General features: G+C 36.4%; 1 protein-coding gene across 6 annotated transcripts; it reads left to right on the top strand.

Annotated features, from left to right (window-relative positions):
* Window positions 1–1,301: 1,301 nt before the first annotated feature.
* pfkfb3 (6-phosphofructo-2-kinase/fructose-2,6-biphosphatase 3) lies at window positions 1,302–11,300 on the top strand. 6 transcript variants are annotated; one of them, XM_081362807.1, is made up of 17 exons: window positions 1,302–1,422; window positions 1,562–1,694; window positions 3,992–4,120; window positions 4,293–4,389; window positions 4,574–4,640; window positions 4,721–4,795; window positions 4,877–4,933; window positions 5,035–5,159; window positions 5,245–5,452; window positions 5,717–5,863; window positions 5,953–6,057; window positions 6,140–6,269; window positions 8,009–8,071; window positions 8,168–8,232; window positions 8,327–8,506; window positions 8,629–8,651; window positions 9,896–11,300. In XM_081362807.1, the coding sequence occupies exons 2-17, from the start codon at window positions 1,613–1,615 to the stop codon at window positions 9,900–9,902; spliced, it is 1,560 nt and encodes a 519-aa protein (XP_081218933.1). In that variant the 5' UTR covers window positions 1,302–1,422; window positions 1,562–1,612; the 3' UTR covers window positions 9,903–11,300. The 6 variants fall into 6 exon arrangements, 4 of the variants coding, with proteins under 4 accessions (XP_081218933.1, XP_081218932.1, XP_081218931.1 ...); XR_014029975.1 differs by adding an exon at window positions 7,620–7,706 and having other exon boundaries at window positions 1,392–1,694; window positions 9,896–11,292; XM_081362806.1 differs by lacking the exon at window positions 8,629–8,651.
* Window positions 11,301–17,019: the final 5,719 nt, after the last annotated feature.

The following is a 17,019-nucleotide window of genomic DNA, read 5'->3' as shown; positions in this document are numbered from 1 at the left end:
AATGCTGAAGTTTAATGTAACCTAAATCTTTTTCTTTTTTTTTTATCTCACCACAAGTAGCTATGAACGGTAATAATCTGCTTGTTTTAGCAAACTAAAAAAAAAACCCTTGAGAGCTCATGCAGCCAGACAGTTATCTGGAACTGGGTCATACAGCAGCCAAATGAAAAAAGGTTCACCGTGCAGTAACAAAGGCTTTAAGAGTGGGAAATCACGAGAAGCTGACATGAAGCTTGAGGAAAAACCAAACTGTTCTCACCTGACTTGCAATTAACTTTCTTTCTTAGGGTATCGCATTTCTGTAAGAGAATGGATTAGATAGAATAATTGTTTTCCGATACTAAACGTTCAGTAATGGTCACGTGAGAAACAAAAATCTCATTTTTTGTCATGTTTTCCTATTTAACGCATTAATATTTGCTAAAGGAGAGTATGTGAGGCTGGCACAGTGATGTCACTACCACAGTTTTCATCATGTACGTGCAGATATGCGAGTCACCAACAGCTCGGCATTTTAGGGAAGATCTCAGAACCAACAATGGCTTTTTTTAAACAGAGGATTAAATGCATCGCAGTCATTTTTCTCGATACGTGCATATATCCTAAATGCCCTTCCCTCTTATGAGCTATAGCATAGCGTATTAAAAGGCTTTAGAAGTTTTATTATTATAAAATAAGTTTTTTATTTTAATTTTTTAGGCAAAAAACAAAAAAGATAGTCTATATTGGGAATAAAATATAGCGTAGGCTACTGCAAACAGATTTCTCTCAAATCACGGTTGCTGCAAATGTCCTACAAATCAATAAAAGTTAGAAATTACAGGTTAATTAAATTAAATGTCATTTTATTTCTTTTTAATTCATAAGTTAACAACCTACAGATCCGGAAATAGGCTACAAAAGAATACCATATCATTTTACAATCAACACTTGACCGTTATTTTATTAAGGGAAATAATCATTAAAAAAAAATCAACAAGCCAATGATTTACAGCTTGAAGGTGCTGTAATTTCAGGGATTTATGGATGAAGATTGATGGACTGATGCAGTGACTCTCCGCACGTAGGCATGTGTGGTGTGGGGGATGCCCTCTCGATGCATGACCGGCATCTTTGATGCTTTTGAGCACTGCCTTTCTTTCCCCTTTACTACTATATCATTAGCATCCAGAAAACAATTACGTAATATAAAAATAATAATTTTCGTATTATTAAAATGCATGGTTGAACACGAATAGCATAGTTGTGTTTGTTTTATATTTTAACCAATGTTTTGCATTTGGCCGCAGGGTGGCGCACGTGAACGCGCTCATTAATAGACACGCCTCCGATGTGACGTCACCCCCGCGTGTCGCCGGTTCCGTATTTAAAGCGCAGAGGATGAGAAACGTGATGTGAGAGATTACCGGAAAGCAGAGAGAGGTGGTGTTCTACATTATAACCGATACAAATATTCAAACAGCTTTTAAAGAAGAAGAGTTACAAAAGAAGAGCATCTTAATTCTTACGGTTTTGTTTATTTTCTCTAAACTAAACTACATTTTTTTTGGAATTCCCGAAGCCGGTGTTTCCTGCCGCAGTTTTCTTGCTGATATTTTTCCATCCTAAAGGAATGCCAAGGGAACTGACTCAAAACAGGATCCAAAAAATCTGGATTCCCTCTAAGGATGACAAACCTTCAATGCCCCGCATACGTAAGTAGATTATTTTCACTTTTTCTTTCATATTAAAAATGGTGAGCAGCACAACATTTCTGTCCAGTATTGCCATAATGTTTCTGCACACATAGGGCATACATACATACTATTATTATTAGTAGTAGTAGTATGCCTAGTAGGCTAGTAGAAGTAGTAGTAGTATAAGACCTAATATTATCATTTCAACGGTAAAGTGCACTTTACATTTAATAAAGTGAAATATTTGGTTAATATAAATGAACATGTGACGAGCACTTTAATTTCATGTGCATTGAAACAGACACTTTAGGGTGATGGTCATCGGTAGCCATGACAACAGAATTAACTGGTTCTATGCACATTCTTGATTCTCGATTCTAAGAGCCTCGCGTGATTCGGTTGTCATGGAAACCCTCGCGCATCGCCTTTGTAAAGACTGTCTAACTCAATGGTTCACTGATGACGACATTATGCATTGAATCGAGCTCTGAATGGGGATTCGACAGAGGAATGTGGGAATATTGCGTTTTTCATTTATAGTGGGCTATGATTGGTCGAATATATTTACCTGCGATTGGCGTGAGCATGATGATGATTGTAACAGATGCTTATGAATTACTCTTCATTACAAGTGCATTTTAATATGAATCGTCAATGATATCACTGTGGCCTTAGGCAACATTTACTGCAATAAATAGTAAATATACACAATGTGTGTGGGTGGGGATGTGTGGAAGAAAGTGAACAATTACAAGAAGTAGCCTATAATAATAATATGAGCTCTATTCTGTCTAAATAATAATATAATATACCATTTCATTTTATTCGATAAAACAGATTCAATATAAACAATCTGATTTTAATAATTTATTTAATGATATATTGTAAAGTATTTTTTGGCATGGTAGTATTTTTGTTTCACTTTGAATTTATGCAGATTTTAATACAAAAAAATAGATAGGATCCAGAACAGTGTTTTTTAATATCTGTTTTACAATATATTGTAGAATATAATGAGAATACAAAGAATAATGAGAATAATAAACACACTCACATTTACTTGGCTATCTAAATGGGGACATTCCATAGACGTAATGTTTTTTACACTGTACAGACTGTATATTTTATACCTACCCCTAAACCTACCCATCACAAAAAACTTTCTGCATTTTAACATTTCTAAAAAACCTTTAATCACATTATTTTTATACCATGTTTACAAATGAGGACGTCAGGAAAGTTTTTGGAGATTTTGCCAGGTTTTGGTCACTTCTGGGAACAAATTTGTCCCTAAAATATAGTTAAGTAGGCACACACACACACACACACACACACACACACACACACACACACACACACACACACACACACACACACACACACACACACACACACACACACACACACACACACACACACACAATGTGTGTTAAATTTGAGGTTAAACATTCTTAAGTCAAATAACATTAACACATGTCTAAAATGTTAATAGCTCTAAGAATAGGCTTCAAAAAATATAATAATATAATTTAATAAAAATGTCATTTTAATTCTGGGGTGAATCATGACCTAGACATGAGCAGTTTCTAGCTCAGTGTACGTGGACAGCCAGTGAAAGCCTAATACGATCATTGTCTGTCTCTGCTGACTGAGCTGAGTTTGAGGATCTTCTTAAGGATGTTCTGAAGGATTAACCCCGACTGCGCTGGTTCACACTGCCCATTCATGTGGCCACCTGCCAATGGACATCAATAATTCAATGAGAAAAACAGCCGTGTCCTTTCTCTCTCCCTGTTAGGGATCACTCTAACCCATAAATGATATGATGAAGTAGAAACACAATCAAAATATACTAAATTGCTTGAATCCTAGCCTAATGCACAACTGCGTAAATGCATATATTTTGTGGCTATTCCCATGAAACATAAGACATACTCACAAACATTTACTTTCTAGAGGATTTATGTGTCTGTGTGTACGAGAAAGTGAGACTTATCTGCGTCTGACCCGTCTTTCTGCTGGCGGCGTGGAATGTGCACGTGCATTTAAGTGTAGTAAATGTTTAGTTTTTAAAATGCTTCTGTGCGCACATGACCCGGCCCATGGCTGTGGTGTTTGATTGGCTGGCGAGGAGGGTCGCTAACAGGTTCCAGGGCACGTGCTGAGAAATCATGCGGGCAACTGGAGTGAGATTGAAAGAAAAAAAGTGCTTTTCCCTTTTCATTCCCTTTAATACCCTTAAAATATAGGCTAATGGCATTTCTGTTGTTTAAGCAAAGTGTGATCATGTATTTCACTTCATCTTTGTATTTCAGCACATGGAGGCCCCCACCTGGCAAACCCTCCAACGGTGATAGTGATGGTCGGGCTTCCTGCTCGGGGCAAAACCTACATCTCAAGGAAACTCACTCGCTACCTCAACTGGATTGGTATTCCCACAAAAGGTACAAAATCCACAAAAATATATCACAAAAAGCAGCAGTGAAAAAAATAAAAAAACTTTTATCACTCTAGTTCATTTTACATTAATATAATATATTAGCTTTATTTATTTCACCTATTCACAATAGTAACATTTTGCTGGAATTCTCATTTGTTGAATTTGTGTATTTTTAGTCTTTAATGTTGGCGAGTATCGTCGAGAAGCGGTGAAACACTTCAGCTCCTATGATTTCTTCAAATCAGACAATGAGGATGCTGTAAAAATTCGACAGTGAGTTGTGTTCTGAAGCTACTCAATGCCATTATATACAAATCATATATATATATATATATATATATATATATATATATATATATATATATATATATATATATATATATATATAGTCATTTTATAGATATATATGGCAATATAAATGGATATATAGAGTAATTTCGTTTTGTTTTGTCCCCAGGCAGTGTGCTTTGGCCGCTCTGAGAGATGTCAAGATTTATCTCACTGAAGAGGAAGGTCAAGTGGCTGTAAGTATCTGCTGCAAATGCATAAACAGTTTAGACACGCTAAAAGACGAGTTGATCATCACCGTCGTATCTTTCCGCAGGTTTTTGATGCTACAAACACAACCAGAGAGCGGCGGGATATAATCCTGGAGTTTGGTGCCGAAAATGGCTTCAAGGTCAGTCGTATTCTCTTGAAGATTGCTTTTGAGGACAATTACAGTGATGAAGAAGACCACTAATACCAATGTACTTTGCAGATTTTCTTCATTGAGTCTGTTTGTGAGGACCCAAATGTAATCGCCTGTAATATTTTGGTAAGTCGTATGATAAAGATTGTTAGCCTTATATGTATTTAGTGAGATAACTAGTAATAATCAAACCTGCAAAACCTCTAAACAATACAATCCCTAAACAGGAAGTGAAGGTGTCATGTCCTGACTACCAAGATTGCAACAAGACGGATGCCGTGGAGGACTTTAAGAAAAGAATTGAATGTTACAGAGTGAACTATCAGCCGCTTGACCCTGACCAATATGACAGGTACACTACCTATATACTTTTCTTTGGCGCTGACTTAGTGTCTTTAATATCACAGGCTTAACCACTTTTCCTTGATTATCTTCAGGAATTTGTCTTTCATCAAAGTGATTGACGTCGGTCGCAGATTCCTGGTCAACCGTATTCAAGACCACATCCAGAGTCGGATCGTCTACTACCTGATGAACATCCACGTGCAGCCGCGGTCTATTTATTTGTGCCGTCACGGCGAGAGCCAACACAACTTGCAGGGCCGGCTGGGAGGAGACTCTGGGCTGTCTACACGTGGACGAAAGGTACTATGCTCTTAAATCTTGGAAAAGAATGAACATAATGCAGTACGAGGGTAGTTACTTTTAAATAGCCCTTGCCTCATTATAAAATGACGTATGACTTCACAAGCCTTTATAAACAGTCATGTTCTGCCATGAAGCTCATTTTGGTGCCAAGGATGGTATTTGTAAAGTTTAAAAACAGTGCGTTCTAGTACAGAGTGCTAAATTACCCATGTGTCCAATTTGTCCAAACTCCCCAGAATAATAAATCGTCCCACTCTGTAGTTTGCAGGAGCTCTTGCTAACTTTGTGGAGGAGCAGAACTTGAAGGACTTGAAGGTTTGGACAAGCCAGCTGCGTCGTAGTATCCAAACCGCCGAGGCCCTCAATGTGCCGTACGAGCAATGGAAAGGCCTGAATGAGATTGATGCTGTAAGTTCTCACGCATTCATCTCTGGTTTGGTTTTTCGGCTACGTTACTCGATTTCCATTCCCGTTAAACGTGTGTATGGTGTCTGCAGGGTGTGTGTGAGGAGATGACCTATGAAGAAGTAAGGGAGAGGTTTCCAGAAGAGTTTGCTCTGAGAGATCAGGACAAATACTACTACCGCTACCCCTCCGGAGAGGTACAAACCGATGAAACGCCTTCATTTTAATATGACAAAGTAAAAGAAAGTGTCCTTTAATTAAACGCTTGTGTTTCCCCAGTCATATCAGGACTTGGTTCAGCGGGTGGAACCATTGATCATGGAACTGGAACGACAGGAGAACGTTCTCGTCATCTGTCACCAGGCTGTGATGCGCTGCCTACTCGCCTACTTCCTGGATAAAAGTGCAGGTGAGATTCCTAAATGAATAGATCATGCAGAAATGAATTTCATGCCGTGAATTACTAACGCTCAAGTCATTCCAAACTCATATGACTTTCTTTCTTCAATGGAACACAATAGGAGAAGTTCAGCATATTGTCCCACATACTCTTTTTCACACTAATGGAAGTGGAAGTTGAAGAGAATGGGAATGCTGTTGAGCTTCGAAAATAGTCCAAATGACTTCTGAAACCATTTGTAGGTTCATGTGAGGAACAGACTGAAATTAAGCTGTTGTTCTGCTCCTCATTGAATGAAAAAAAAAGGTACTTTAGCATACTTTTAAAAGGGTACTTATTAATATAGTACTTAAGTAATATACTTAAGTAGCCTATAAACTGAATGTAACGTTAATTGTATTTAAATGAAAATGATATTAAATGCAGTTAGATGAACTTTCAAGTGCTTTTTTGTTCCACTTAAGTTGGACTTAAGCACTTTTTTTTAATGTAATTAATTATATAATTACTTCTATTGTCGATAAAGTGCACTGCAAACAGACTTGAATGTCATCTCTATTGAAACTTGTGTCATGTACATTGGCAATGAAGTTGCAATTGAGAACATATATTAACTTTAAATGTAAAATTGAATAACACACTACAGTTCAAATTATAATCAAGAACTTTACATGTGCTTTAGTATGTTAGTCACATCAAAATATGTGTACTTCTATAAAGCATGACAAAACAAATGAGCCACAAACTTGTGCAGTTATTATAAAGTATACTTAAGTGTGTTATTAAGAAACAGTCATAAAACTCTTTATGTACACTTAAGTTGGCTTTTATTTCATTAATATTTTATTATCTTCAAATACAGTTTTTTATGTACTTTTAAGATGAAGTACACTACAAGTGCAATTAAGGACACTTATTATTCACAGTGGTCAGGTTTGATGTCATTGAGGGCAAGATTGTTTTCTTAAAACTTTGGCCTGTTCATGATACTAAGCTGTTAAATGAGTTCAATCAGGAGCCAGTTGCGTACACATAGCTTCTATGTTAAGACCATGTCCTTGGAACTAGTCTGACCAACTAGCAGTTAGCCAAGAGGTAACTAGACTTATTTTTTCCAGATTCAAATTAGGCCGATTTACATTTTTATGTAGCTGTTATGACCAGGCTTAAAGAAAAAAATCAGATGACTAACTTAATATTAGTCTAAGCATTTTATTCAACCAGCCCAGAAGTCATACGGACTACTTTAATTATGTAAAGTTTTATGTTTTTGAGTGTGACAGCATCAATAACTTTCATAGTATGGAAAAGAGCAGCATGAACATTCATCAAAATGTCTCTATTTGTGTTTCATGTAAGAAAAAGTCAGATTTGGTGAACTATCCCTTTAAATTCATCCCCTCATCTTCATCAGCTGACACTTTTCCGTCCTCAGTAGAAGTGCAGGTAACACTGTAGTTTATGGTCCAATTCTCACTATTAACTAGTTGCTTATTAGCATGCATATTACTAGGATATTGGCTGTTTATTAGTACTTATAAAGCACATATTAATGCCTTATTCTGCATGATCATGTTCTACATCCCTTAATCCTACACTACCTAAACTTAACAACCACCTTACTAACTATTAATAAGCAGTAATTAGGAGTTTATTGAGCCCAAGTCGTAGTTAATAGTGAGAACTGGACCCTATTCTAAAGTGTGACTAAAGTGCAATCATACTAACCTTTAATTTCGTGTTGGCAGATGAGATGCCATACCTGAAGTGTCCACTCCACACAGTCCTGAAGCTGACCCCAGTGGCTTATGGTAAGATTTTTTAGCTTATTATCTCTGACATATCAAATCTGGATAATATTGAAAAGTATAATGCTAACTAATTGTGTTATTTTTGGTATTTTAAAGGGTGCAAGGTTGAATCTATCTCTCTGAATGTGGATGCAGTGAACACGCATAGAGACAGACCAGAGGTAAGCACAAACTCACACATTTGTATATACATACACACAAAAGCTGTACCATTTCAGCTTCTGATATCTTCTTCTGTATTCTCTCTCTCACTAGGAGGTGAAGAGAGGCCCGAGCACTCTGATAAGGAGAAACAGTGTGACCCCTCTCACCAGCCCTGAACCCAATAAAAAGCCTCGCATTGAGGGTCTAGATGACCCGATCGTCAGAGAAGTGACGCCCGCCCAACTGACCCTTTGTTCAACATCACACACCACACTTGCTCTGTCCACACAGGTGAGCCAGTTACTGTTCTTTTCAGTATCGTTTCAGTACCTTTATCATTTCATGCTTCGCCCTTTCACATTCTCTTCCTGTTTCCTTCCATTTATTCTTCCTCATTCTCCTTTGTGCTACAGCACTGGCTTAGTGAAGCTTGTCTGTAAGTATTTCTGTTTCTTTCTTATCTTCTTTAAATAATTTCACCTCGTCTAACCTTTCCAACTTGACTTCCACATACTTGCACCACATCCTTAAATGGGCCATAAAGTACAATACATTTTTCTTAAATAGGTGTATCGACTTTTAAACGCAACAAGAAAACATTTCTCATATCTTTCGTTGTTGACATCCAGTCAGACTCAAACTATATCTTAGTGCAAATGTCACTTAGTTATTTACTAAAACTAGCTGCAAAAAGGGGCCAATCAGAAGTCTTTGTGATTATGATGTCACAAGTTCATTAACATAAGACAACCTTAATTTACATAACATTACCTATCCAGTATTTTACAACTTGGCCTGCCCTGATGATCGTTATTGTGAACCATGGCATAAAGATTAGCCAATCATAACCGACCTTATTTGCATATATAAGTCTTAAAGGTACAGCAGCAATCTTGTTTATTTTAGAGAGAGGGTGGAAAATGGCCACGTAAAACCAAATTACGACTGATTATGCTGTAATCTTACAATATGCGTCATTTAAAGGTGGTATTGATGAAGAAATACATGTACACAAGCACAGTAGTTACACATCACTTCATGTTTATATCTTCATTTATATGTAGATTCCAGCTTTCTCATTTGTTCTACAAATGGTCACAGTCTGTCTCTTGCTCATCTTTTCCATGCTTAAAGACGCACTTTTTTACATTACCTACAAGTGGTTTCAGTGCTGCTCTTTCAGAGGTAATGCTCACAGAACCTAATAATGTAGAGTAGCTAAATAGTATAGCAATTTGTGAATAAGAACTCATTTTGGGACGAAATCTACAGAAATCCTGCAGAATACATTTGAATGTGGTAAAATGTGTTAAATGGAGGTAGAATTACACTTTTGAGCCCTGTTTATAACTGGTATTAACATCTGGTACTTACATTTAGTGCTTGCTAACCATCCGAAACATGTCAATATCAAAATACCAGGTGTAAACTGGGTTATTACTAGCAAATTAGCCAAATATTCAATAAACAAACGCGAAAGGCGTGCAAAATATGTAGAGCTTGCATTCGTTGTTCGAATTATCTGAAAATATTTGAGCACAGATTCCATGTAGACTTGTATAACAATTATAGCGAGTTTCTGTTATGCTAATTGCTAAATGCTATTAGATAGCTGTTAGCTTGTTGAGTAAGACCAACTGTTCATTAATTAACGAATGTTCCGCATCATTTTTTTCGCAGAACCTGAAAAAATGCTCTATGGAGTGCCACGAACCCCCTCAGCGCTGCCTGTGACATTGTTCAGCTATATTGCTTTACTCAGCGCGGACGAGTTTCCTGCCAGGCTGCTTCCTCTTTTCCTCTCACAGAGGAGTGTGCATCCTTCTCCCAAAAAATAGACACTGAGTGCCACCTGGGTTTTTCTATTCGTCTATGAATTGAACCAGTGTGGAGTTTAATGTTTTCTATGTGTGTTTTGTGTATGAAGAGAAAGCGGAGCCCAGTGGCAGGGATTGAATATTCGGCTAAGTGATGTTGTGAACCGCCCCCACATTTTTGGACACTATTCCCTGTTTACGTAACAGGATACCACTTGTAGATGTTTTTATTCTAGTCTCGGCTAGTTTTTTTAACACTGACGGTAAGAATATGCCCTGAACTTTGAAGGATGATACTAAAACAGACCAAAGATCTCCTGCAGATGCTTGCGGGCTGATTTATGTCTATTCTGCACACACTTTCAAAGATATGCTGCAAATTAATTGCACATTACAATTGCACATTTAGATTAGTTGCATCTTCTGAGTGCAACAATGAATCTTACCATATTTTTATGCTGCTGGCAGTTTTGAAGGCTGTTTAAAATTCTCATGTTGTCCACTGCCGTTTCAGATGATTTGTGTTATGGATTGTGCGTGCTTTTTTGTGTGTTTCTTAGACCTGGTGACAAGGTCACTGTGCAAGGTTATAAAAACAGGGTGTTTTATGCATCTTTGGATGGGACAAATTGAAACAGTGTTTATATTTGTTGTTTATAATTAATGTATTTTATGGCATGACGCATATCAGATACATTTTTATACTGCTTATTGATTGATTCCCTAGAGTGCCTAGTGCTTGAGCGATCAAGCCAGACCTGCTTTTTGTACATTCTAATATGAGAATTATGTTTAAAAAAAATAACATTTGAAAGAAATTAGTTTTTTTTATTTATTTCAGTTTCACTTTTGTTAGCATGTCTCAGCCTGAACAAGAGATTAAACTAGTATTTGATAATTTGTGTACAGATGTACCCTTGTAATTCAAAGGTTTGTCCAATTTTAACTCTTTGAAACTAAGTACCAGCTTTAACTGTAAATGTATGGTTTCTATGTTTTCTATTCATCACACAACTATAGGTGCAATGTTGTACATTGGCTCGAAATGGTAATTCATTTGTTCGCTTCTGATACTTGAAACTTACATTGTAATATCTTTCCTTTTTTTGTTAAAATAATATTTATTTATTTGTACTAGACTTTGCGTTATTAAGCACTTTGTTCATTGCTAAGTTTGTATAGCATATCATCAAGTCTAATTGTCTCTTTCTAAAGGAAAGTGAATCATTTATATGCATTTACTGAATCAATAAACTGTCTAAAAGAGGATTTGTGGGTGTTTATTTGTTTTCACAGAACTGCATTTCCTTATCTTGACATTTTTCCATAAATGGTCAGATACAGGGCGACGGTTTCCCATCTGTTTTTATTTAGTTACAAAGTATCAGTCAGTCCTCATCCACATCCGCCTCATTTCTAATGAGCACTATCTATGTTTTATGGCCCTCTGGACTCTTTGCTTTGCTTACCTGTTGGAACAGATATTAACTGTTGCCCTCAAAGGAAACTCATTGTATGACCAGTCATTTACCATTCAAATTATTGTGAGATGATGCAATTTACATGTCACTTTAGTCACATGGCATCTGTCACATGCCAAGTTTTCCCTGCAGCAGGAAGGCAATATTAGATTAAACCTAAAAACATTGGGTAACATTTGTATAAACAGTTTAATAACCAGTGTAAACAAAAACAGCCACTGGTAACAGGATCAGCACAGATGGGATTTTAGTTATAAACAACACTAAAATATGATATCTTTGCATGGATAAAATATTTAGTTAATTCTCAGGGAAAAAAAATTGAGTTTATTTTAAATTGTATTTGTATATGTTTATTTAACTTTCATTAATAAAACATGTAATATATATTTTATTTAGAACATTATATGCTAAATTATATATTTGATTCCTTTTAAATAAAAGTTTTCATGAACAAAAAAATGTGAAAAAAATGTGATACAAAAAAAAATTAAGTAGAGATGATTTTCACCCAGAAATTGCTATAGAAATTCACAATTATTTACAAAGAAACAGCAAGTAATACAATGAATTAAATATGACATTTTGAAGTAGAAAGACTTAATTTTCTTGTAAGACATAGGCAAATAATCTTTGGCTTTATTTTCAATTTAGAAAAAAAAAAAAACATTTTTTTACTTTGCATGGTCGGAACATGTTGGATCATTTTCAGTATATAAATACAGTATATACTGTGTGTGTATGTACAGTCACCTAAAGGATTATTAGGAACACCATACTAATATTGTGTTTGACCCCCTTTCGCCTTCAGAACTGCCTTAATTCTACGTGGCATTGATTCAACAAGGTGCTGAAAGCATTCTTTAGAAATGTTGGCCCATATTGATAGGATAGCATCTGCCAGTTGATGGAGATTTGTGGGATGCACATCCAGGGCACGAAGCTCCCGTTCCACCACATCCCAAAGATGCTCTATTGGGTTGAGATCTGGTGACTGTGGGGGCCATTTTAGTACAGTGAACTCATTGTCATGTTCAAGAAACCAATTTGAAATGATTCAAGCTTTGTGACATGGTGCATTATCCTGCTGGAAGTAGCCATCAGAGGATGGGTACATGGTGGTCATAAAGGGATGGACATGGTCAGAAACAATGCTCAGGTAGGCCGTGGCATTTAAACGATGCCCAATTGGCACTAAGGGGCCTAAAGTGTGCCAAGAAAACATCCCCCACACCATGACACCACCACCAGCAGCCTGTACAGTGGTAACAAGGCATGATGGATCCATGTTCTCATTCTGTTTACGCCAAATTCTGACTCTACCATCTGAATGTCTCAACAGAAATCGAGACTCATCAGACCAGGCAACATTTTTCCAGTCTTCAACTGTCCAATTTTGGTGAGCTTGTGCAAATTGTAGCCTCTTTTTCCTATTTGTAGTGGAGATGAGTGGTACCCAGGGGGGGTCTTCTGCTGTTGTAGCCCATCCGCCTCAAGGTTGTGCGTGTTGTGGCTTCACAAATGCTTTGCTGCATACCTCGGTTGTAACGAGTGGTTATTTCAGTCAAAGTTGCTCTTCTATCAGCTTGAATCAGTCAGCCCATTTTCGCCCACAGGACTGACGCATACTGGATGTTTTCCCCTTTTCACACCATTCTTTGTAAACCCTAGAAATGGGCGGCGTGAAAATCCAAGTAACTGAGCAGATTGTGAAATACTCAGACCGGCCCGTCTGGCACCAACAACCATGCCACGCTCAAAATTGCTTAAATCACCTTTCTTTCCCATTCTGACATTCAGTTTGGAGTTCAGGAGATTGTCTTGACCAGGACCACACCCCTAAATGCATTGAAGCAACTGCCATGTGATTGGTTGATTAGATAATTGCATTAATGAGAAATTGAACAGGTGTTCCTAATAATCCTTTAGGTGAGTGTATATATATATATATATATATATATATATATATATATATATATATATGTATATATATAAATCTTTGCATTTGTTTGCTTATATGTTGGATTGTTTATTTGTTTTGTATTTAAAGAATATTTTGCTTAGTTAAACTTAAAATATGCATAGTTTTTACTATATGCATTATCAGAGAAAATGCAACATTTGTTTCTGCACTTAATTTTCACCCTGTTATGTTATGTTATGTTTATCCATACAGTTTCATCTTGCAGTCACAGAGGTGCAGTCTAATTTCAGTAAATGTCTTTAATAATTACCTCTTCAAGCTCAATAATCAACTGTTAATTAGAGAACTGTTGATTATTTATATATATATATATATATATATATATATATATATATATATATATATATATATATATATATATATATATATATATATATATATACAGTGCTATGCATAAGTGAATACACCCATGCTAAAGTTGACTAAAAAGAGGAATAAAAAATCATCTTTTGGAAATTGAACTTAATGCCTTAATTTACAAAAATAGGAAAAATCCAACCTTTAAGGACACCAATTTTCTTTGTGAATGAATAATGTATCGTAAATAAATAAATGTTCTTCCTTAAAATACAGGGTGCATAAGTGAGTACACCCCTATGTTAAATTCCCATAGAGGCAGGCAGATTTTTATTTTTAAGTATTTTTTTTTTATTTTTTTTTAGGATACTATACATCCTGATAAAGTTCCCTTGGCCTTTGGAATTAAAATAGCCCCACATCATCACATAGCCTTCACCATACCTAGAGATTGGCATGGTTTTATTTCAGTTAGCCTAAAAGCTAGTTTGATGTGCATTGAGAGATGATCTTATGGAAAGTACCCCATGCCAATCTCTAGGTATGGTGAAGGCTATGCGATGATGTGGGGCTATTTTAATTCCAAAGGCCAAGGGAACTTTATCAGGATGCATAGTATCCTAAATATTTTTTGAAAAAAATACTTAAAAATAAAAATCTGCCTGCCTCTATGGGAATTTCCATGCGTTCAATTTCCAAAATATGATTTTTTATTTCTCTTTTTAGTCAACTTTAGCATGGGTGTATTCACTTATGCATTGCACTGTATATATATATATATATATATATATATATATACACAAAGCACAAAGAATAGTGATTGTACATAATGTGCTGTGGTGTAACCAGCATATTTGCTATTTAAGGCCATTTTTCACTGACCAACAAACCTTCCTGAATGTATCTGAAAATTGGAGGACTGCATCTTCCCAAATGTCATGCGATACCAGGCATGGTACTGAAATTGGACTATATAATTTTCAAAAATGATTTCTTGTTATCAGCATTACACTTTTCAGACGAAATAAATAACACCCTAAATATACTTAATTGTACCTATGAATTTAAAATGACCATGTAGTAAATGACAGTGTAGCTCAAGAGTCTATGTGACTGTTATCAGGGAGCTCTAATAGTTATTTATAGCTCAGTGTTGAGTCTGAGCTCCAGGCTAAAGCGATGCAGAACATATATCGACAGACTGCAATCAGATCAGTGTGAAGTCAATCAGGTCGTCGGTGTTACAGCTTATCACATGAGAGGAACCCAACGCCCCAGTCATTCACGTGCACATGGATACCGTCAGCTCGTGCTGCACACGCTATGGAAATGTCCCACTAGCTGTGTTTTGGAAATATCTATAATATCTGTAAAAGCAACTGATGATTGTGGAATGTGACACATATTTAAAATGAAAGTAGTTTGTTATTATTGATGAGCATCATTTAAATTCCAGTGAGGGCGTATTTCCCATTTGAACGGGAACTTAAAGAGCTTATTCTTTCAGTTGGATTTGGGTTACATTATTGCAATGAACCATGATGTACTAGTGTGCTAATTCTACTTGGATGCAGGTGAAATCAGGGAAAAATACACTCACCGGTATACTCACTAGTACCGGGTTGGACCTGCCAGAACTGCCTTAATTCTTTGTGGCATAGATTTAACAATGTGCAGGAAACATTTCCGATAGATTTTGGTCCATATTGCATTATACCATAACACAGTTGCTGCAGGTCTCTTGACCATGTCTAAATGTCTAAATGCATTGAGTTGCTTTCATGTGATTGGCTGATTAGATATTCGCGTTAACAAGCTGTTGAATAAAGCTGTTTGAATAAAGTGGCTGGTGAGTGAACATTGACATATTTGTAAGCATATTTCAGCCATTTAACCAAAAACCCATTCAAAAACCCATTGACTTTTAGACAATGAAACCAGAAGAGCAAAAACGCCCTGTTTCCAGGTTTTAGGACTCATTCCTGCAGCACTCTATAGATGACCTCAGATCTAAAGCCAAAGACATGGATGAAAATCCACATACAGTAATCAACATATTGATTTCATTGGATTACTCTTGACATGGTCGCTTTATATCAATATAATGTCATTTCTTAATGTTTTAAAGTTTTGTTTTTCACGAAATGTGCTAGACTTGTGTTTTCTCATAATGTTTTCTTACAACCGGACACTGTGGCTGAAGGAAGTTTGATCAGGGTCATGATAATAATGAAACCACACAGCTTCCTCTGAGTAGAGCTGACATGAATGTGCAATGGGCAAGAAATTCCACTCGTTCTCAGAAAACAAAGACGGTTCTAATTAGTACTTTGGCAAATTGTGCTGGTTAATTAACGCTCATTTTCCCAAATCTGCTTAAAGAGACTTTATGAACTCTGACAGACATTATGAAGTTCCTGTGAGGTGGTTATTTATTTTTATTTTTTTGTGTGGATATTTTGGTCTATTTTGGTCCATGAATCTTCATAACATGTAACATCCAGTTGGCCAGTGTTCTAATGTGACAGAATGTAGCTGAAAAAATAACTTATTCATCTAAGGGTACGTTTACATGACAAAACGGGGAGAGTGGGGTGAGTTGTGCCAGTTTTTACTCAAAGTGACTTTAAAGTGAGACCATGACAGTAATGCCTTCAACTTAAGGATGTACATATATTTCAGGATGTTGTGCATCCCTGAGAATAATAACTTTGGATCTGAAATAAATAGTTTCAGAAATATAGCTTTTGGGAAAAAAGTGGTCTCATGGCACAACTTGCCCCTGGTGCGGGGTAAGTTGTGCCTTTTGGGGAAATATGTTGGGGTAAATTGTGCCAGTGCTTTCTGAAGTAAAACAGAACATTTTACTGTTATGAACCGTATGCTATATGAAAGCAAGACAAATTCAATACAAAATGACTAATTTAAGGTTTATTTAGATTTTGTCACCCTGGAATACCATAGCATGCGTTTTTCCTACTATGGTCAATTGCATAAGGATTTTGTATTGAACACAACTCTGGATCACAGTGCCACAGAGACAAGGGGGCGGGCTCATTTTACTCAGACGACCAATCAGTCTCTCAGGATCATTGTGAAGCTATCAAGCTACGCCCTGGCAACCATTTAGAGCACCATAGCAACACAATATATGATATTTGTGAATCATTTCAGGCAAAAAAGGCTTTGGCAATAGATGCCTGTTGACAGAACGCTGTCTGTCAA

The sequence above is a fragment of the Scardinius erythrophthalmus genome, assembly GCF_964197995.2.
Source record: "Scardinius erythrophthalmus genome assembly, chromosome: 4".
Lineage (NCBI taxonomy): Eukaryota > Metazoa > Chordata > Actinopteri > Cypriniformes > Leuciscidae > Scardinius > Scardinius erythrophthalmus.
Note: the sequence above shows the minus strand (reverse complement) of the source record. Positions and strands in the feature narration are given on the sequence as shown.

Coding starts and splice junctions, on each gene's coding strand:
- pfkfb3 (XM_081362808.1), top strand. CDS start 1,613: ATGCCAAGGGAACTGACTCAAAACAGGATCCAAAAAATCTGGATTCCC. Junction 4,641..4,720: donor AAGAGGAAGGTCAAGTGGCT/GTAAGTATCTGC, acceptor ATCTTTCCGCAG/GTTTTTGATGCTACAAACAC. Junction 8,233..8,326: donor CGCATAGAGACAGACCAGAG/GTAAGCACAAAC, acceptor CTCTCTCACTAG/GAGGTGAAGAGAGGCCCGAG.